Source organism: Dendrobates tinctorius, unplaced genomic scaffold, assembly GCF_039654945.1.
Source record: "Dendrobates tinctorius isolate UK_male_01 unplaced genomic scaffold, ASM3965494v1 ptg000086l, whole genome shotgun sequence".
Taxonomy (NCBI): Eukaryota; Metazoa; Chordata; class Amphibia; order Anura; family Dendrobatidae; genus Dendrobates; species Dendrobates tinctorius.
This window is the reverse complement of record NW_027361754.1, coordinates 13,065,721-13,083,240: the sequence shown is the minus strand read 5'-3', so window position 1 is coordinate 13,083,240 and position 17,520 is coordinate 13,065,721. Positions and strand designations below refer to the sequence as shown.

Below are 17,520 nucleotides of genomic sequence, written 5' to 3'. Positions count from 1 at the left end.
GCTCCACCCACCTCCCAGCACTCTTCATCTTCCAAGCAGGGAGCCATGAAGGTTGCTCTGCTACACTACTGTGTTTGTGTGGGATGTGAGTGGTGGAGTCTGGTCAGGTGTTCCATCATACCTGGAGCGTGGGATACTACACCTCAGGAGGAGGTGCAGTACCTCTGTGACTACTGAACCCTCAGGGGAGCCACAGTCCTCCTCAGCCACCCACACAGACGGACACACACTAGACCTGGTCTTCACCCGTCTCTTCTCCCTATCTAACTTCACAACCTCCCCTCTCCCTCTATCTGACCACCATCTACTCACTTTGTCATCCCTGTCCTCCTCTCCTGGCACCCATGTCCAGCAACATGCGCACCCCCACAGAAAACTTGCACACCTAGACACCCACACACTCTCTGACTATTCTTCCACTGGCATCCATATCCTCACTCCAAGACACAGACAGTGCCACTGTTTTCTACAATGCCACTCTCGCATCAGCTATTGACACGGTTGCCCCTCTCGTTCATGGCAGAATGCAACGTACCAACAGACAACCCTGGCACAATTACACCACTAAAAAGCTCCGGCAAGTGTCCAGGGCTGCAGAGCGGCGTTGGAAGAAAACAAATTTGCAAGATGACTTCACTGCATTCAAACAGGCAACACTCGCTTTCAAATCTGCCCTCACCTCTGCTAAACAGGCCTACTTTACAACCCTCGTATTTTCCCTATCCTACAATCTCAAACAGTTATTCAAAACTTTCAACTCCCTCCTCCACCCACCACTGCCCCCTACAACCTCCCTCATCTCTGCTGAGGACTTTGCCACACACTTCAAAAATAAGATCGACCAAACAAGGCAAGTCTTCATTGTTCAACCACCACAACCCCTTTGTATACCAGACCAATGCCCAAACCCCATAACCTCCCTCTCCAACATCACTGAAGGGGAGCTTAATCGCCTGTTCGCCAAATCGCACCTCACAACCTGTGCACTTGACCCCATCCCATCTCCTCCTCAACCTCACCACCACACTTATCCCATCCCTAACCCACCTCTTCAACCTATCGCTGACGTCCGGTACCTTCTCTTCTGCTTTTAAACATGCCACAATCACGAGTATCCTTAAAAAGCCAACCCTCAACCCAACCGCTATGTCCAGCTATCGCCCAATATCACTGCTCCCATTCGCTTCCAAACTCCTGGAGCTGCACGTCCACGCTGAACTTTCCTCCCACCTCTCATATAACTTGCTCTTTGACAATCTACAATCTGGTTTCCGCCCCCATCACTCCACTGAGACAGCCCTGACCAAAATTACTAACGACCTACTTACAGCTAAAGCAAACGGACAATACTTTATACTTCTAGACCTGTCCTCTGCATTCGACAGTTGACCACTGCCTCCTTCTACAGATCCTCTCCTCCTTTCGCATCAAAGACCTCGCCCTATCCTGGATCTCCTCATACCTTTCCAACCGCACATTCAGCGTCTCCCACTGTCACACTACCTTCTCATCCCACCCTCTCTCTGTTGGAGTCCTCCAAGGCTCTGTTCTAGGACCCCTACTCTTCTCAATTTGTACCCTTGGCCTGGGTCAACTCATAAAGTCCCATGGATTCCAGTACCACCTTTACACTGACGACACTCAGATCTACCTCTCTGGCCCAGATGTCACCTCTCTGCTGCTCAGAATCCAGGAGTGTCTATCAGCCATATCCTCCTTTTCCTCTCGCTTCCTCAAGCTCAATGTGGACAAATCTGAACTCATCATCTTTCCTCCATCTCACAGATCTTTCTTACCTGACCTATCCATCACAATTAATGACATCACGCTTTCCCCAGTACCGGGAGTCCGCTGCCTCGGAGTAACCCTTGACTCTGCCCTGACCTTCAAATCGCACATCCAAGCTCTTTCTACCTCCTGTTGCCTCCAGCTCAAAAATATTTCCAGAATCCGTCCTTTCCTCAACCCTCAATCTACTAAAATGCTTGTGCACGCATCATCATCTCCCGCCTAGACTACTGCAACATCCTTTTCTGTGGTCTCCCTGCTAACACCCTCGCACCTCTCCAGTCCATCCTTAAGTCTGCTGCCCGACTAATTCATCTCCTCGCTACTCCTCCGCTTCTCCCCTCTGCAAATCTCTTCACTGGCTTCCATTCCCTCAGCGTATCCATTTCAAATTACTAATACTGACCTACAAGGCCATCTATAACCTGTCTCCTCCATATGTCTCTGAACTAATCTCCCGATACCTTCCCTCACGTAATCTCCGGTCATCCGAAGACCTCCTTCTCTCCTCCACACTTATTCGTTCCTCACCCAACTGCCTCCAAGACTTTTCCCGAATAGCCCCCATCCTCTGGAATTCTTTGCCCCAACTTGTCCGACTATCAACTACATTCGGATCCTTCAGACGGAACCTGAAAACCCACCTCTTCAAGAAAGCCTACAGCCTGCAATTGTGGTGCCCCTGAGGGTTCAGTCGCCACAGAGGTACTGCACCTCCTCCTGAGGTGTGGTGCCCCACCATCCAGGTAAGGTGGAGACACCTGACCACACTCCAACACCTGCATCCCACACAACACAGTAGTGTAGCAAAGCACCCTTTGGTGGCTCCCTGCTTGGAACACGAAGCGTTCTGGGAGGCGGGTGGAATTTAGTTGGCACCAAAAGAGCGGGAAGAGTTTAGGATTTAGGCAGTCTGACAGAGTCAGTGAAAGAGTGAAGATCGGCTGAGTGGGATGGATGAAGGAAGTGCTGCAGCCGACCTCAGTGACCTGGGTCCGCTGGCACAGGAAAGGAACATTGATGGAAAGCCTGACTCTCCATAAGAAGGAGGGATTAGTACGGAACGTAAGGAGAGGAGGACGAAGGATTAGGGTTAGAGCAGAACCCTTCCCAAGTTCACAGCGCAAGGCCGGGGTCCGGTCCCCGAGGTTGTATGGATACTAAAGGTCCTGCGACAGACACCGGAGGAATAGAAGTTGTCACCACTTTATTCCCACACAAGACTTGGGGGCACAATAGCAACGTGAGTGAGTTGGGACTAGGTAGTAAGGAGTCCCCGAAGCAGGCTACAGCTGTCTGCCGTACAAGAAGAGTTCATAGGAACATCTGATAGGAGGAACTCCAGTGTAACTCAGTACTGTGAGTACTTCACTATAGGCGCAAGAAGGGAGACGTTCAGAAAAGGCACATATGTTGGCAGAGTGTTGGAAGGGAGCACTTCATCTTGCCTGGAGGTTGGCTGAGCCCCTGACCCGGAGGACACGGCACGGATGCGGGCACCTGTATGCACAACAGACTGAGTAAAGCTTTGGAACTACATGCCCTGTTGTCCTCCGCTTATTCCTGCGCCAACCCACTCAGCACTGCTACATCTTTGTGCCTAACGCTGCACCATCCACGTCTCCCCTCACCGTCACTTCACCTACTCTGCCCTGGGACTACAGCCCTACCTGTGGAGGGCCACACCATCATTGCTGCACTACACCATCTGTCCCAGAGGATCTGCTTGCAGCGTCGGCTTAACATCTCCCTTGCCGAACACCACAGGTGGCGTCACGAATCATTCACTCATAAACTTTATTCCATCACTAAACCCCTTTTACATGGGCGCCCAGGGCCACGGACCGGGTCACCGCTGCTGTGACATTCCCCTTGGAGAAACCGGCCCGGTACCGAGTACCCCACGGCCCTGGGAAGGCGACCCACAATGACCCCGCTGCCTCCTCACCTCTACCGGAGATATCACCTCAACCAACACCGGAACTGCTGCAACCCATCAACCTACTGTCTCCTTTCCCACCATCCTGTAGCATGTAAGCCCGAAAGGGCAGGGTCCTCTCCCCTCTGTATCAGTCTGTCATTGTAAGTTTGTTTACTGTAAGTGATATCTGTAATTTGTATGTAACCCCTTCTTATGTACAGCACCATGGAAACAATGGTGCTATATAAATAATAATAATAATAATAATGACCAAAAAATAATTTTCTTTCCTGCCTGGTTGATTGTGACTTCTTTATCCACTTGTTGGGACCTCTAAAGAGCCCAAGATCGAGGCTTTGGTAGCCAGAAAATGCAGCTTTTCAGCCTCGTCCTGAATGGTGTGGAGGTGTGCATGCATGACGTATGTTCCATTAAACATCTATGAAACTGCCAGAAATGGCTGAGAATTGTAATCTGTCATAAACTTTGTTTTGTAACCAACTTCAATCCAGCTGCTGATTTACTATAGCCCACCGCACGACATTCCAGCTGTTATGACAGATTGGCATTTTAAGCAAGTACTCTGGAGAAATCTAATACCTTTTCTGAAATTTCCCATGGACGAGGAAAATCATTCCTAACATATAATGACAAAATCCAGAAAGGGAGAGTGATTGCCAAACTATTGAAGAGTGCAGGTGTTAAAAGGTGGTTTTCCTGGATTTTTAATCTATATATATATATATAAAATTGAATGTATGTACAGTATGTATGTATGTACGTATGTGTGTATCACCAACCAATCACGAAGCATCTTTCATTTCACCAGCGCTGTTTAACACCTTCACCCCCAAGGGTGGTTTGCACGTTCATGATCGGGCCAATTTTTACAATTCTGACCACTGTCCCTTTATGAGGTCATAACTCTGGAACGCTTCCATGGATCCCGGTGATTCTGACATTGTTTTCTCGTGACATATTGTACTTCATGATAGTGGTAACATTTCATTCAAATAACTTGCGTTTAAACGGAAATTTAGCGAAAATGTTGAAAATTTCGCAATTTTCCAACTTTGAATTTTTATGCCCTTAAATCACAGAGATATGGCACAAAAAAAAACTTGATAACTAACATTTCCCACATGTTTACTTTACATCAGCACAATTTTGGAACCAAAATTTTTTTTTTGTTAGGAAGTTATAAGGGTTAAAAATTGACCAGTGATTTCTCATTTTTGCAACACCATTTTATTTTTACGGACCACATCACATTTGAAGCCACTTTGAGGGGTCTATATGATAGAAAATACCCAAAAGTGACACCATTCTAAAAACTGCACCCCTCAAGGTGCTCAAAACCACATTCAAGAAGTTTATTAACCCTTTAGGTGCGTCACATGAATTTTTTTGAATATTTAAAAAAAATGAACATCAAACTTTTTTTCACAAAAAAAATACTTCAGGTTCAATTTTTTTTATTTTACCAAGGGTAACAGGAGAAATTGAACGCAAAAGTTATTGTGCAATTTGTCCTGAGTACGCTGATACCTGATATGTGGGGGGGAACGACTGTTTCGGCGCATGGCAGAGCTCAGAATGGAAGGAGCGCCGTTTGACTTTTTCAATGCAAAATTGGCTGGAATTCAGATCGGACGCCATGTCACGTTTGGAGAGCCCCTGATGTACCTAAACAATGGAAACCCCCTACAAGTGACCCCATTTTGGAAACTAGACCCTCCAAGGAACTTATCTAGATATGTGGTGAGAAATTTGAACCCCCAAGGGCTTCACAGAAGTTTATAACATACAGCAGTACAATTAAAAAATCATATTCTTTCCACAAAAATGATCTTTTCACCCTCAATTCTTATTTTTCCAAGGGTAACAGGACCCTAAAAGTTATTGTGCAATTTGTCCTGAGTACGCTGATACCCCACATGTGGGGGTAAACCACTATTTGGGCGCATGGCAGAGCTCGGAAGGGAAGCAGCGCCATTTGACGTTTTTGGCTGGAATTGAGATCGGACACCATGTCGCGATTGGAAAACCCCTGATGTACCAAAACAGTGGAAACCCCCACAAATGACACCATTTTGTAAACTAGACCCCCCAAGGAACTTATCTAGATGTGTGGTGAGCACTTTGAACCCCCCAGTGCTTCACAGAAGTTTATAACGCCCGGGCGTGAAAATAAAAAATTCATATTTTTTCCACAAACATGATATTTTAGTCACCATTTTTTTTATTTTCCCAAGGGTACCAGGAGAAATTGGACCCCAAAAGTTGTTGTCCAATTTGTCCTGAGTATGCTGATACCCCATATGTGGGAGAAAACTACTGTATGGGCACACGTCGGGGCTCGGAAGGGAAGTAGTGACGTTTTGGAATGCAGACTTTGATGGAATGGTCTGCGGGTGTCATGTTGCCTTTGGAGAGCCCCTAATGTACCTAAACAGTGGAAGCCCCCCACAAATGACCCCATTTTGGAAACTAGACCCCCTACGGAACTTATCTAGATGTGAGGTGAGCACTTTGAACCCCCAAGGGCTTCACAGAAGTTTATAATGCCAGGGCATGAAAATAAAAAAATCGTATTTTTTCCACAAACATGATCAATTAGTCCCCAATTTTTTTATTTTCCCAAGGGTAACAGGAGAAATTGAACCACAAAAGTTGTTGTCTAATTTGTCCTGAGTACGCTGACGCCCCATACATGGGAGAAAACTACTGTATGGACACACGTCGGGGCTCGGAAGGGAAGTAGTGACGTTTTGGAATGCAGACTTTGAGGGAATGTTCTGCGGGTGTCATGTTGCCTTTGGAGAGCCCCTAATGTACCTAAACAGTAGAAACCCCCCACAAATGACCCCATTTTGGAAACTAGACCCCTAAGGAACTTGTCTAAATGTGTGGTGAGCACTTTGAACCCCCAAGGGCTTCACAGAAGTCTATAGTGCCCGGGCATGAAAATAAAAAAATCGTATTTTTTCCACACACATGATCAATTAGTCCCCAATTTTTTCATTTTCCCAAGGGTAACAGGAGAAATTGGACCCCAAAAGTTGTTGTCCAATTTGTCCTGAGGACACTGATACCCCATATGTGGGAGAAAACTACTGTATGGACACACGTCGGGGCTCGGAAGGGAAGTAGTGACGTTTTGGAATGCAGACTTTGATGGAATGGTCTGCGGGTGTCATGTGCGTTTGGAGAGCCCCTGATGTACCTAAACTATTGAAACTCCCCACAAGTGACCCCATTTTGGACACTAGACCCCCTACGGAACTTATCTAGATGTGTGGTGAGCACTTTGAACCCCCAAGTGCTTCACAGAAGTTTATAACGCTCGGACGTGAAAATAAAAAAATCATTTTTTTTCCACAAAAATGATATTTTTGCCCCCAATTTTTTATTTTCCTAAGGGTAACAGGAGAAATTGGACCCCAAAAGTTGTTTTGCAATTTGTCCTGAGTAGGCTGATACCCTACATGTGGGGGTAAAACACTGTTTGGGCGCATGGCAGAGCTTGGAAGGGAAGGAGCACCATTTGACTTTTTCAACTCAGAATTGGCTGGAATTGAGATCAGACGCCATGTTGCATTAGGAGAGCCCCTGATGTGCCCAAACAGTGGAAACCCCCCAATTCTAACTCCAACCCTAACGCCAACACACCCCTAACCCTAATCTCAGCCCTAACCCTAGCCCTAACCCTAGCCCTAACCCTAACCCTAGCCCTAACCCTAGCCCTAACCCTAATGGGAAAATGGAAATAAATACATTTTCTTTTAAGTTTATTATTTTTCCCTAACTAAGGGGGTGATAACGGGGGGTTTGATTTACTATTTATGGCGGTTTTTATGTTTTGCAGCTGTCGCACGCTAAAAGACGCTTTTTATTGTAAAAATAGTTTTTGCATCACCACATATTGAGAGCTATAATTTTTCCATATTTTGACCTACCGAGTCATGTGAGGTCTTATTTTTTGCGGGACGAGTTGACGTTTTTATTGGTACCATTTTTGGGCACATGACATTTTTTGATCGCTTTTTATTCCGATTTTTGGGACGCAGAATGAACAAAAACCAGCGTTTCATGAATTTCTTTTGGGGGGGGTGCGTATACATCTTCCCTCTTAAAATTGATAAGGCGATTTTATTCTTTGGGTCAGTACGGTTACAGCAATACCTCATTTAGGTCATTTTTTTATGTTTTGGTGGTTTTATGCAATGAAAACTTTTATATAAAAAATAATTATTTTTGCATCACTTTATTCTGTGAGCTATAACTTTTTTATTTTTTCGCTGATGATGCTGTATGGTGGCTCGTTTTTTGCGGGACAAGATGACGTTTTCAGCGGTACCATGGATATTTATATGCATCTTTTTGATCGCGCGTTATTACACTTTTTGTTTAGCGGTATGATAATAAATCATTATTTTTTGCTTCGTTTTTTATTTTTATTTTTTAAGGGGTTTGCTAAAGGGGTTAACTAATGGGACAGTTTTATAGGGCGGGTCGTTACGGACGCGGCGATACCTAATATGTGTACTTTTATTGTTTTTTTTTTTGCTTTTTTTTCAAAAAAATGGATTTATTGGGGGAATATTTTTTATTTTTTTCTAATTTATTTGGCGATTTTTTTAAAATTATTTTAACACTTTTTTTTATTTTTTTTAACTTTATTACATAGTCCCAGGTGGGACTTCACTGTCCTGTGACAGATCGCTGATCTGTCACATCACAGATCACTGTAACAGATCAGCGATCTGTCACAGGCACTACTGCAGACTTCCTCATGCCTGCGCTTTGCAGGCACTGAGGAAGCCAGCTCCCTGCAGGCCCCCGAAGGCCGCCATCACCATCTTGGATTCGGGGGCCTGCTGTACATTGCGCTGCTGTGGGGGGCTCAGGGAAGCACGGAGGGAGCCCCCTCCCTGCCGATGCTTCCCTTAAACCCCCGATACACCGCGATCATGTTTGATTGCGGTGTGCAAGGGGTTAATGTGTCAGGGGCGGTCCGTGACAGCCCCTGACACATTGTGCCGGGTGTCAGCTGTGATAATCAGCTGACACCCGGCCGAGATCAGCGGCGCTCACCACGTGGGCGCTGCTGATCGCGCTAGACGTACTATCCCGTCCATGGGCATAGGGGCCCGGGTCCCATGGACGGGATAGTACATCTGATGTCAGAAAGGGGTTAAAAGAAGCTGAGTTGTGAATGGTTGCTATGAGCAACAGTTTTCTTTGCAAACAATCACTAAGCATCTTTCATTTCACCAGAGCTGTTTAAATGAAGCTGAGCTGTGATTGGTTGCTATGAGCAACAGTTTTCCCATTCCACAACACCTCAGCAGACACTGACTGGGTGGGAAAAATCTAGCATCCCTGGGAGCATAAGCTCCCAGCCATTAATGGTCTGCCCCCCAGAAAGGAGCAGAGAGCACATGACAGAAATGACTCACCCCCTCCCGTGCCCATATACCAATCACACATCCTCCATCCCATAGGCACATCTTCCCTCTTAAAGGGATCTCCAGTATGGATGTTAGGGCAAATCCCTCAGCGCTCTGATACTGTCCCCAGGCCTCTCTTAAAGGGATCATTGGTATGGAATTAGGACCGTTCCACTCAGCTCTGTGGTTCTGACCCCCCCAGGGTCTCTTAAAGGGATCATTGGTATGGAAGTGAGGGCAAATTCACTCTGCGCTTTGGTACTGACCCCAGGCATCTCTTAAAGGGATCTCTGGTATGGAAGTTAGGGCAAATCCCTCAGCGCTCTGATTCTGACCCCAGGCCTCACTTAAAGGGATCATTGTTATGGAAGTCAGGGCAAATCCATCCAGTGCTTTGGTTCTGATGACAGGACTCTCTTAAAGGGATCCCCAGTATGGAAATTAGGGCAATTCCACTCAGCGTTCTGGTTCTGACCCCAGGCTCTCTTAAAGGGATCCCTGGTATATGAGTCAGGGCAATTGCCTTCAAATGCTCTGGTACTGACCCCAGGCCTCTATTAAAGGGATCATTGGTATGGAAGTCAGGGCAAATCCATCCAGTGCTTTGGTTTTGACCCAAGGCCTCTCTTATAGGGATCCCCGGTATGGAAGTTAGTACCATTCCACTCAGTGCTGTGGTTCTGACTCCAGGCCCCTCTTAAAAGGATCCCTGGTATGGAAGTGAGGGCAAATCCACTCTGTGCTCTGGTTCTGACCCCAGGCCTCTCTTAAAGGGATCTCCGGTATGGAAGTTAGGGTAAATCCCTCAGCGCTCTGATTCTCACCCCAGGCTTCAATTAAAGGGATCACTGGTATGGAAGTTAGGGCCATTCCACTCAGCGCTCTGGTTCTGACCCCAGGCTGACGAGATGATGTGGGATATTAGGGGTAGTAGTCTGGTGGCTCTTGCTGACGGGATGATGTGGCATATTAGGGGTAGTAGACCAGCGGCTGTGACAGGATGATGTGGAATATTAGGGGTAGTAGTCCGGTGGCTCTGGCTGAAGGGATGATGTGGGATATTAGTGGTAGTTGTCTGGTGGCTCTGACGGGATGATGTGGGATATTAGTGGTAGTTGTCTGGTGGCTATGGCTGATGGGATGATGTGGGATATTAGGGGTAGTAGTCCGGTGGCTTTGACGGGATGATGTGGGATATTAGTAGTCCGGTGGCTCTGGCTGATGGCACGATGTGAGATATTAGTGGTAGTAGTCGGGCAGCCCTGGCTAACGGGATGATGTGGGATATTATAGTGAATGTGGCTATGCGGCGTGGGCGGGCTATACACTCAGCTTTATATATATATAGATATAATCATTATAATTTGTTATAACTAACCATAGTTAATTACTATGCCCGGGCAGCGCCGAGTTCTTCAGCTAGTTATGTAATAAAAAGTGGACATTTAGGTGCTGATTCATCAATGCTTTTCAGCAAGAAAACTCATAAAATCTTTGAAAAGTCACAAAAGCAAAAGGAAATTTAACTTTTTTTTTTCCCTGATAACCACCGGCTTTCAGCAATGCAGGCAACTCCAGAGCAATTACTGTTACTGCTCACAGCACTGAAAGCGGTGTCTGTAAACACGTATGACAACTGATTGACAGCCTCCTCTGCAGTGCATCAATGCTTTATCACATGTATGAATAGTTTGAGAAGTCTGAAGGAGAGGTGTATACTATTAAGCAAAATAAATACACAAACTATAATCAGATTATTTATTATATAGTGGTAATAGTAAAAGATGTGATCTCATAATTGTGAGACATGCTTTCCGCAGATTGGAATGGTTGTCTATTGAAGGTTTGCAAAGTTTGGCGTCAGTTCTGACACTTTCTTACTTGTTTGAAGGAATTTTACTGCTCTATAAGACAAAAAAATGACAATAGTCAGGGGTGTGAGCCATGCCCCTAACTGTCCCTTTAAAAAAAAAGTTTGAAAAAAGTTGATGCCCTATTTGCACTCTAATTACCCAATGTTGACTCATGTGTATTCATTTATGTATAACAAATTAAGTATTAGTAATTATTCCTATATATTCATTAATTTATAGCAAGTCAAGTATTAGGGGGATTCTTTCGGAAAACTATCCCTTTAAATTCAGTAAGATCATATTAAGGCCCTAATAAAACTCCCTGTACCTCACCTTCTGTCTGGGTAAGATGTCATCTTTGACACTTTTAGACCTATTGAAATCACTTATACCTTCTGTATAAAAGCCTATTTATAGAGCCCATAAAGTAATGCCGATCATCTATATTCAGAGCGACAGCTGGTCATTTAACATAGGCTGATGCAAACTATAGTTACTGAGCAATCATTAATACAATTATTCTGTTTTCAAACGGTAGTCGTATTGTTGGCAGCAGAGCCTATGTTTACACGGGATGTTGAGCTGCGGACAAGTATGATTTTTATGTCTCTATGAACGTTCCAATAAGCTGATGGACTAGCATTTTGCGCTTCATGTTTTTTGTGAACACGTGTTCTCATGAATGCTTGTTCAATTATTGACCCTTCTAAACGGACCTTAAAGTGGTTGGGCATGGGGTGTGTCCAGATGCCAGCATGAACGGTCGTGTGGCTGCGTAGCTCACGCCAGGCACATCAGACTTTAGGCAGAAGGACCCTGCACCGGCACTTCAATACCTTACTGGATGGGCCCCAGGAGATCCAGGAACCCACTGCTGTCTGGAGTGGTGTCTGTGGGTCCCCCGACGGCCCTGGCGCCTTCCTCCTCCTGGATCAGGGTACCAATGGAGTCCGGGTGCCATCTTGCCTCATGGAGGAGGCAGTTCAGGAGTGTACGGAGAATGCTGGGGTTGCTTCTAAGGAGACTGGTGTGAGGTTTTTTGGCCATGGTGATGCTGGGCCTCCTGGGGATATAGTGACACACCAAAATGATACCCCAAAGTTGCGCTCCCCTGCTGGATTATTGCAAGAATCCTCTTCTCCTGGCCATCACACTGCGGTCCCGGGCGCTGTGTAGCAAGCTGTGAGGAGAAGCCATTTTCCTCCCCCACCTGATCAGCCTCAACTTAAAGTTTCCTTACAACAGATTACCCACACAGGGTCTCATAAGGAGGGGAATGGCACTCAGGGAAATAAAAGGGTCTCTGCCCCTCATAGAGAACCTGCTAAGTTAACCCCTAGTAATACCTGTACTGAGGATGGAAGCGATTATTTAGAGGGGTCCTCTGATGACGAGGGTGGGCTCCCACACGATCATCTTACCGCCAACAGTGGCTGAAGTTTCTCTCTCGTTTCCCTTCAAGGGAGGACTTTAAAGCATTAATATCGGAGGTCAAAGATGCATGCAGGTCAGAAATTGCATGTATGCAACAGGACCTGCAGCTTTTGGCGGGCAGCTTTTTGGTAGGAAAGCATGATGAAATCAGATCCCATGTGGATGATTTGCACCAGACATCTATAATGCAGCAGAAGGTGGTTGAAGACCTGCACGTTCAAGTAGAGGTCTTGGATCACAGGGGCAGGAGGCATAACATTAGAGTGAGGGAAGTCCCTGAATCGGTTGGCCAGGAAAATGTTAAAATAATTCTACAGGAAATATTTGCCTCTGTGGCGCTCCTGAGGTTCAGTCGCCACAGAGGTACTGCACCTTCTCCTAAGGTGTAGTGCCCCACCATCCAGGTAAGGTGGGAACTCCTTTCCACGCTCCAACACTCGCACCCCACACAACAGGGTAGTTCTGCATAACCACATTGCAGCTCAGTGCTTAGAGAGTAGCAGAGCACCTCTGGTGGTTCCCTGCTTGGAACATTGGATGTGCTGGGAGGTGGGTGGAGTTGAGATATATAAAAGAGAGGGAAAGTGTAGGATTACAGGTTCAGTCTGACAGAAGGTCTGGTGGGTAGTCACTGAGACAGGAGTGAGGATCCCTGGAAGGAGGGATGGAGGAAGGAGTGCTGCAGCTGCCTCAGTGATCTGAGCCAGCTGGCACGGGAAAGGAACAGAAGGAGAAAGACGTAGAACTGCAACCTAAGCTTCCATAAGAGAGAGAAGGATCAGTACGGAACGAAGGAGTAGGAGAACAGAGAGGAAACGTGGGTTGGAAGAGGAACCCTGCCTATAGGTTCTCAGCGCAAGGCCGGGGCCCGGTCCCCGAGGTTGTATGGACACTTATGGTTCTGCAACAGACACCGGTGGAGTAGTTGGTTGTAAATGCACTACTCCCAACCAAGACTTGGGGCACAACAGCAATTGAATCGAGAGCCAGGACTCCGGAGAAAGGAGTCCCCGAGAGAGGCTACAGCTGTCTGCCATACGAGTAGAATTGTTAGGAACATCGGACAGGAGGAACTCCAGAGGACCACGGTACTGGAGCTCTTCACACTTTAAGGCGCAATAGAGGAGTTGTTCAGGATAGGTACATGTTGGCAGAGTGTTGGAGAGGAGCTTTCCATCTGGCCTGGAGGTTGGCTGAGTCTCTGACCCGGAGGACATGGCCCGCAGGCAGGCACCCTTGTGTACCGCAGACTGTGAGTAAAGCTTTGGAACTGTAAGCCTCGGTGTCCTCCATTCATTCTCGCGCCAACCCACTCAGCACCGCTACATCTGGGTACCATCCTTTACACTGCCTGCGCCTTTCCACAACCATTACAACTACACTGCCCTGGGACATCAGCCCTGCCTGTGAAGGGCTATACCATCACTGCTGCATCATACCATCTGTCCCAGAGGATCTGTCTGCAGCGTCGGCTTAACACCTCCCTTGCCGAGCACCACAGGTGGCGGCACAAACTATTCAATTTCATTAACTACATATACATTCCGCCATTGACTTGGGTGCCCAGGGCCACGGTCCGGGTCACCGCTGCTGTGACATGTTCCCCTGACATCGGCCCGGTACCGAGTACCCCGCAGCCCTGGGAGGGCGACCCACCTCCATCTTAGGCGATCCGGTCTCCACTTCCTTTAAATTTGACAGGGCACATAAGGCCTTACAGCATTATTTGCTGTCTTCACGACTTTGAAATTAAGGAGAGGATTATGAAGAATGCCAGGACCCTGAAGGAGATTTTGTAACAGGACACCGACATTCAATTACTCCCGGACCTATCTCGCATAAATTTACAAAACAGGAGACTCCTCCTGCCTTTATTGTCCACTCTGAAGAATCTCAACATTCCCTATAGGTGGGGGTTCCCTTTGCTTTAACTGCCCGGAGAGAGGGTGTGTCAGTGACTCTGCGCTCACTGGAAGATAGGCCATCCTTTTGTGAGAAATTGGAATTCCAGGTCCCCAAGATTTCAGATTGGGACATCCCTGTCCTGGCAAGTCCGCCTCGGACCCAGACGGAAGGAAGGAAGGATCGTCGGAGATACGGAAGAGAAAAGAGGGGGACAATGGGTCTTTGCTGATTTCATGGATGGAACTTTTTTCTTTCTTCACTACTTTTCACATTTTTTCCTCATAAATAATGCAAAACTTGGTTTTGACAACTGTTTAAGACTCTTTAAATGTATTAGCCGCTGCAGGCTCATTTCTATAGGATTTCATAACCATTTAATAGCTGTTTCTCTTTTCACCCTCTTTAAAAGGGTGACCTGTAAAATGATGATGTTATATGCCTGGGGGAGCCCTGTTTGGCCCTTTGTCAGAGGATTGCTCATTTATTGTTGTTTTCCCCTTTCGTGGTTTAGGCAGTGGGCTACGTCTCCCTGAGAATTTTTTTCTGTGGCAGCTGTGTATTAGTAACTTTGTGGGCTTGCCATTTTCCACAAGGTCGGCCACAGACCAGGCTTGTTACTCCTGGGAAATATGGTGCTTTATTTACTTACATTGATTTTTTTTCTCTTTATGTTCTTTGTTGTCCTTGTCTCCCCCACTACCTACTCCTTTTCCAATCACCCGTTTGTAAGTTCCGGAACTCCACTTGCAAAATATCCTGGAGGAGAGGGTCCAGTGTTGCTTGTCGAGGGGGGGTGAGAGTGGTTTTGGCTCTTAGTGATCATATGCATGTGAGTACTCTTTACAATCACAAATGATACGCATACTATATTTAAACGTCAAGGGACAAAACGCCCCTAAAAGAGGAGGCTTGCCCTACAGGAGTTGAAGTCCCAAAAGGCTGATATCGCCTTCCTTCAGGAGACACATTTTGATAACACAGGCTCCTTCAGGTTCTCGTCCGGCTTCTTTCCCGTGTCACATTCTGCATTCTCAAATAATAAGAGAGGGGGAGTGACCATCTTGATTTCCTTGGGTTGTAGTCTGCAAGTGAACAAAGCACACATTGACCCTGAGTGCAGATGTTGTACTGGAGGCTTCTTTGAGAGGTAGGCCTATCATTCTATGTAATATTTACACTCCAAATTCAGGTCAGCTGAAATTTCTGAAAAGGGTTTTTTCCCTGATTTAAAAACTACTGCTGGCACCCTTGCTGGTGGGTGGAGACTTCAATATCCCTTTCTCGGAACAATTTGATAGATTCTCTATAAGTGGTAAACCCCCACCACAAAACCTGATCAATCTGCCGAGGGACTTTAGAAAATTAATCAGGACTAACTCCTTGTTTGACTTGTGAAGAGTAGATCACCCTAAGGACAAAACTTTTCCTTCTACTCTCCCCCTCATCGTACCCATTCTAGAATAAACTATTTTTTTGCAAATATTCCAACTCTTAGGATGATGGTGAAGGCAGAGTTGGGTCACATCACCTGGTCTGATCATACCTCGGTGGTTTAAGGCTACTTTCACATTTGTGCTTTTTTGCGCTGCGCTGCGTGTGCAGCGCAAACGTGCATAAAAAACACATCATGCGTTTTTATGCGTTTCTTGTTTTTTTGCGTATTGTTTTTACAAAAAAAGCATGCGTTTTTTTTGCGCTCACGTGCGCATGACCATGCATGACCAGCACTCCCATAGACTATAATGTGTTTTTGGGTGAATTTTGTGCGCATTGCGTGCCCATGCGTTTTTTTGAGCCAGGTCGGACGCACAAAAAATGCAACAGAATGCATTTTGTGCGCCCGGGCTCACACTGCAAAAAACTGCATGAGCATACAAACGCGTACAAACGCATGATTATGCGCACCCATGTTAAGTATAGGAACAAAATGTATGCGCAAAAACGCAGCGCAAAACAACGCAAGTGTGAAACCAGCCTTAAACCTTAAATCCACTCAACCGATTTCCAGGGTGTGTCACTAGCGGTTGAATGAGCTTCTAATAAAGGATCCGAGAATTCGGAAGACTTTGTTGAACCATCTCTCTGATTTTTTCCATTTGAATGAGGGCTCGGTTTCTTCCCTTCAGTTCTATGGGAGGCTCATAAGGCCGTCATGTGGGGGTACTGTATTAAGGAGGGTTCTAGATTAAAAATAAATTTTAAAGCTGAATTTGAGAAATTAACTTCTCAATTATCAAGAGAGAAGTGCAAGTTGGTGGCCTCACCTTCAGTGAGGACTTTAAATAAGGTTGTGATGCTTAGAAACAAATTGAAGGACCTAGGACTACGTAGGGTTGAAAAACTCCTTCTTTATACTAAATAAAAGTACTGCAAAAAAAGGAAACAAAGCTCACACACTTTTGGCCAGATTGTTGAAGCTTAGAGCCTTGAATTCTCACCCCAGGCTCTGAGAAATAGTGACAGCACGATCCATTATGATCCAACTGCAATCTCAGACTCATTCTATAAATTCTATAGTAAACTACCTATATAACTTACAAGACACTATCTTTATAAATAGGTCCGATAGAATTGGGGCATTGTGTCAGTTTTTATCAAATTTAAACCTTCCAATTCTCCCTAATGATGCCTTGTTGTCTTTCAATCAGAGTGGGACATGGGAGGAGGTTCTGGACATCTTGAGGGACCTTCCCTTGGGTAAATCTCCCAGCCCAGATGGGCTGACATATTTGTACTATAAAACCTTTGCAGAGGAGCCCTCTCCTCCTATGGTCAAACTCTTTAATTCTTTTCTTGAGGGCTCCCCCATGCCAGGTACACTAGCACATTCCTACTTGGTTCTTATTCCCAAAATCGGAGAAGGAACCTTTGGACTGTTCAAATTATCGCCTAATAGCGTTGTTAAATTCTGATTTTAAAATATTCACCCACTTACTAGCTAATAGATTGAACTGCTGGCTTCCCCAACTTATCAACAAGGATCAGGTGGGTTTCGTCCCTAACCGGCAGGGGGGAGACAACACTAGAAGGGCGATAGACCTAATTGATGTTGCTAATAAAAGTAAATTACAATCTGTTATATTAAATTTAGTCCTTTTTTTTTGTTTTGAAACACTGAAGGCTTTTGGCTTTTCTGGCCCTTTTTTGTCAGCTATTGGAGTAATTG

The 17,520-nt window shown here is 45.9% G+C and overlaps 1 protein-coding gene across 3 annotated transcripts in view; it reads right to left on the bottom strand.

Annotated features, from left to right (window-relative positions):
* MASP2 (MBL associated serine protease 2) overlaps positions 1 to 17,520 on the bottom strand; it is a 127,546-nt gene that overhangs the window by 87,889 nt on the left and 22,137 nt on the right. Inside the window, exon 5 of one of the 3 annotated variants that reach the window (XM_073585074.1) lies at positions 10,907 to 11,066. The exons of the other annotated variants lie outside the window; for them this stretch is intronic. Coding sequence (XP_073441175.1) covers positions 11,059 to 11,066 — 8 coding nt within the window. The 3' untranslated portion in view covers positions 10,907 to 11,058. Of the gene's footprint in view, positions 1 to 10,906; positions 11,067 to 17,520 lie in introns of those variants that run through there. 3 annotated transcript variants of the gene reach the window in all.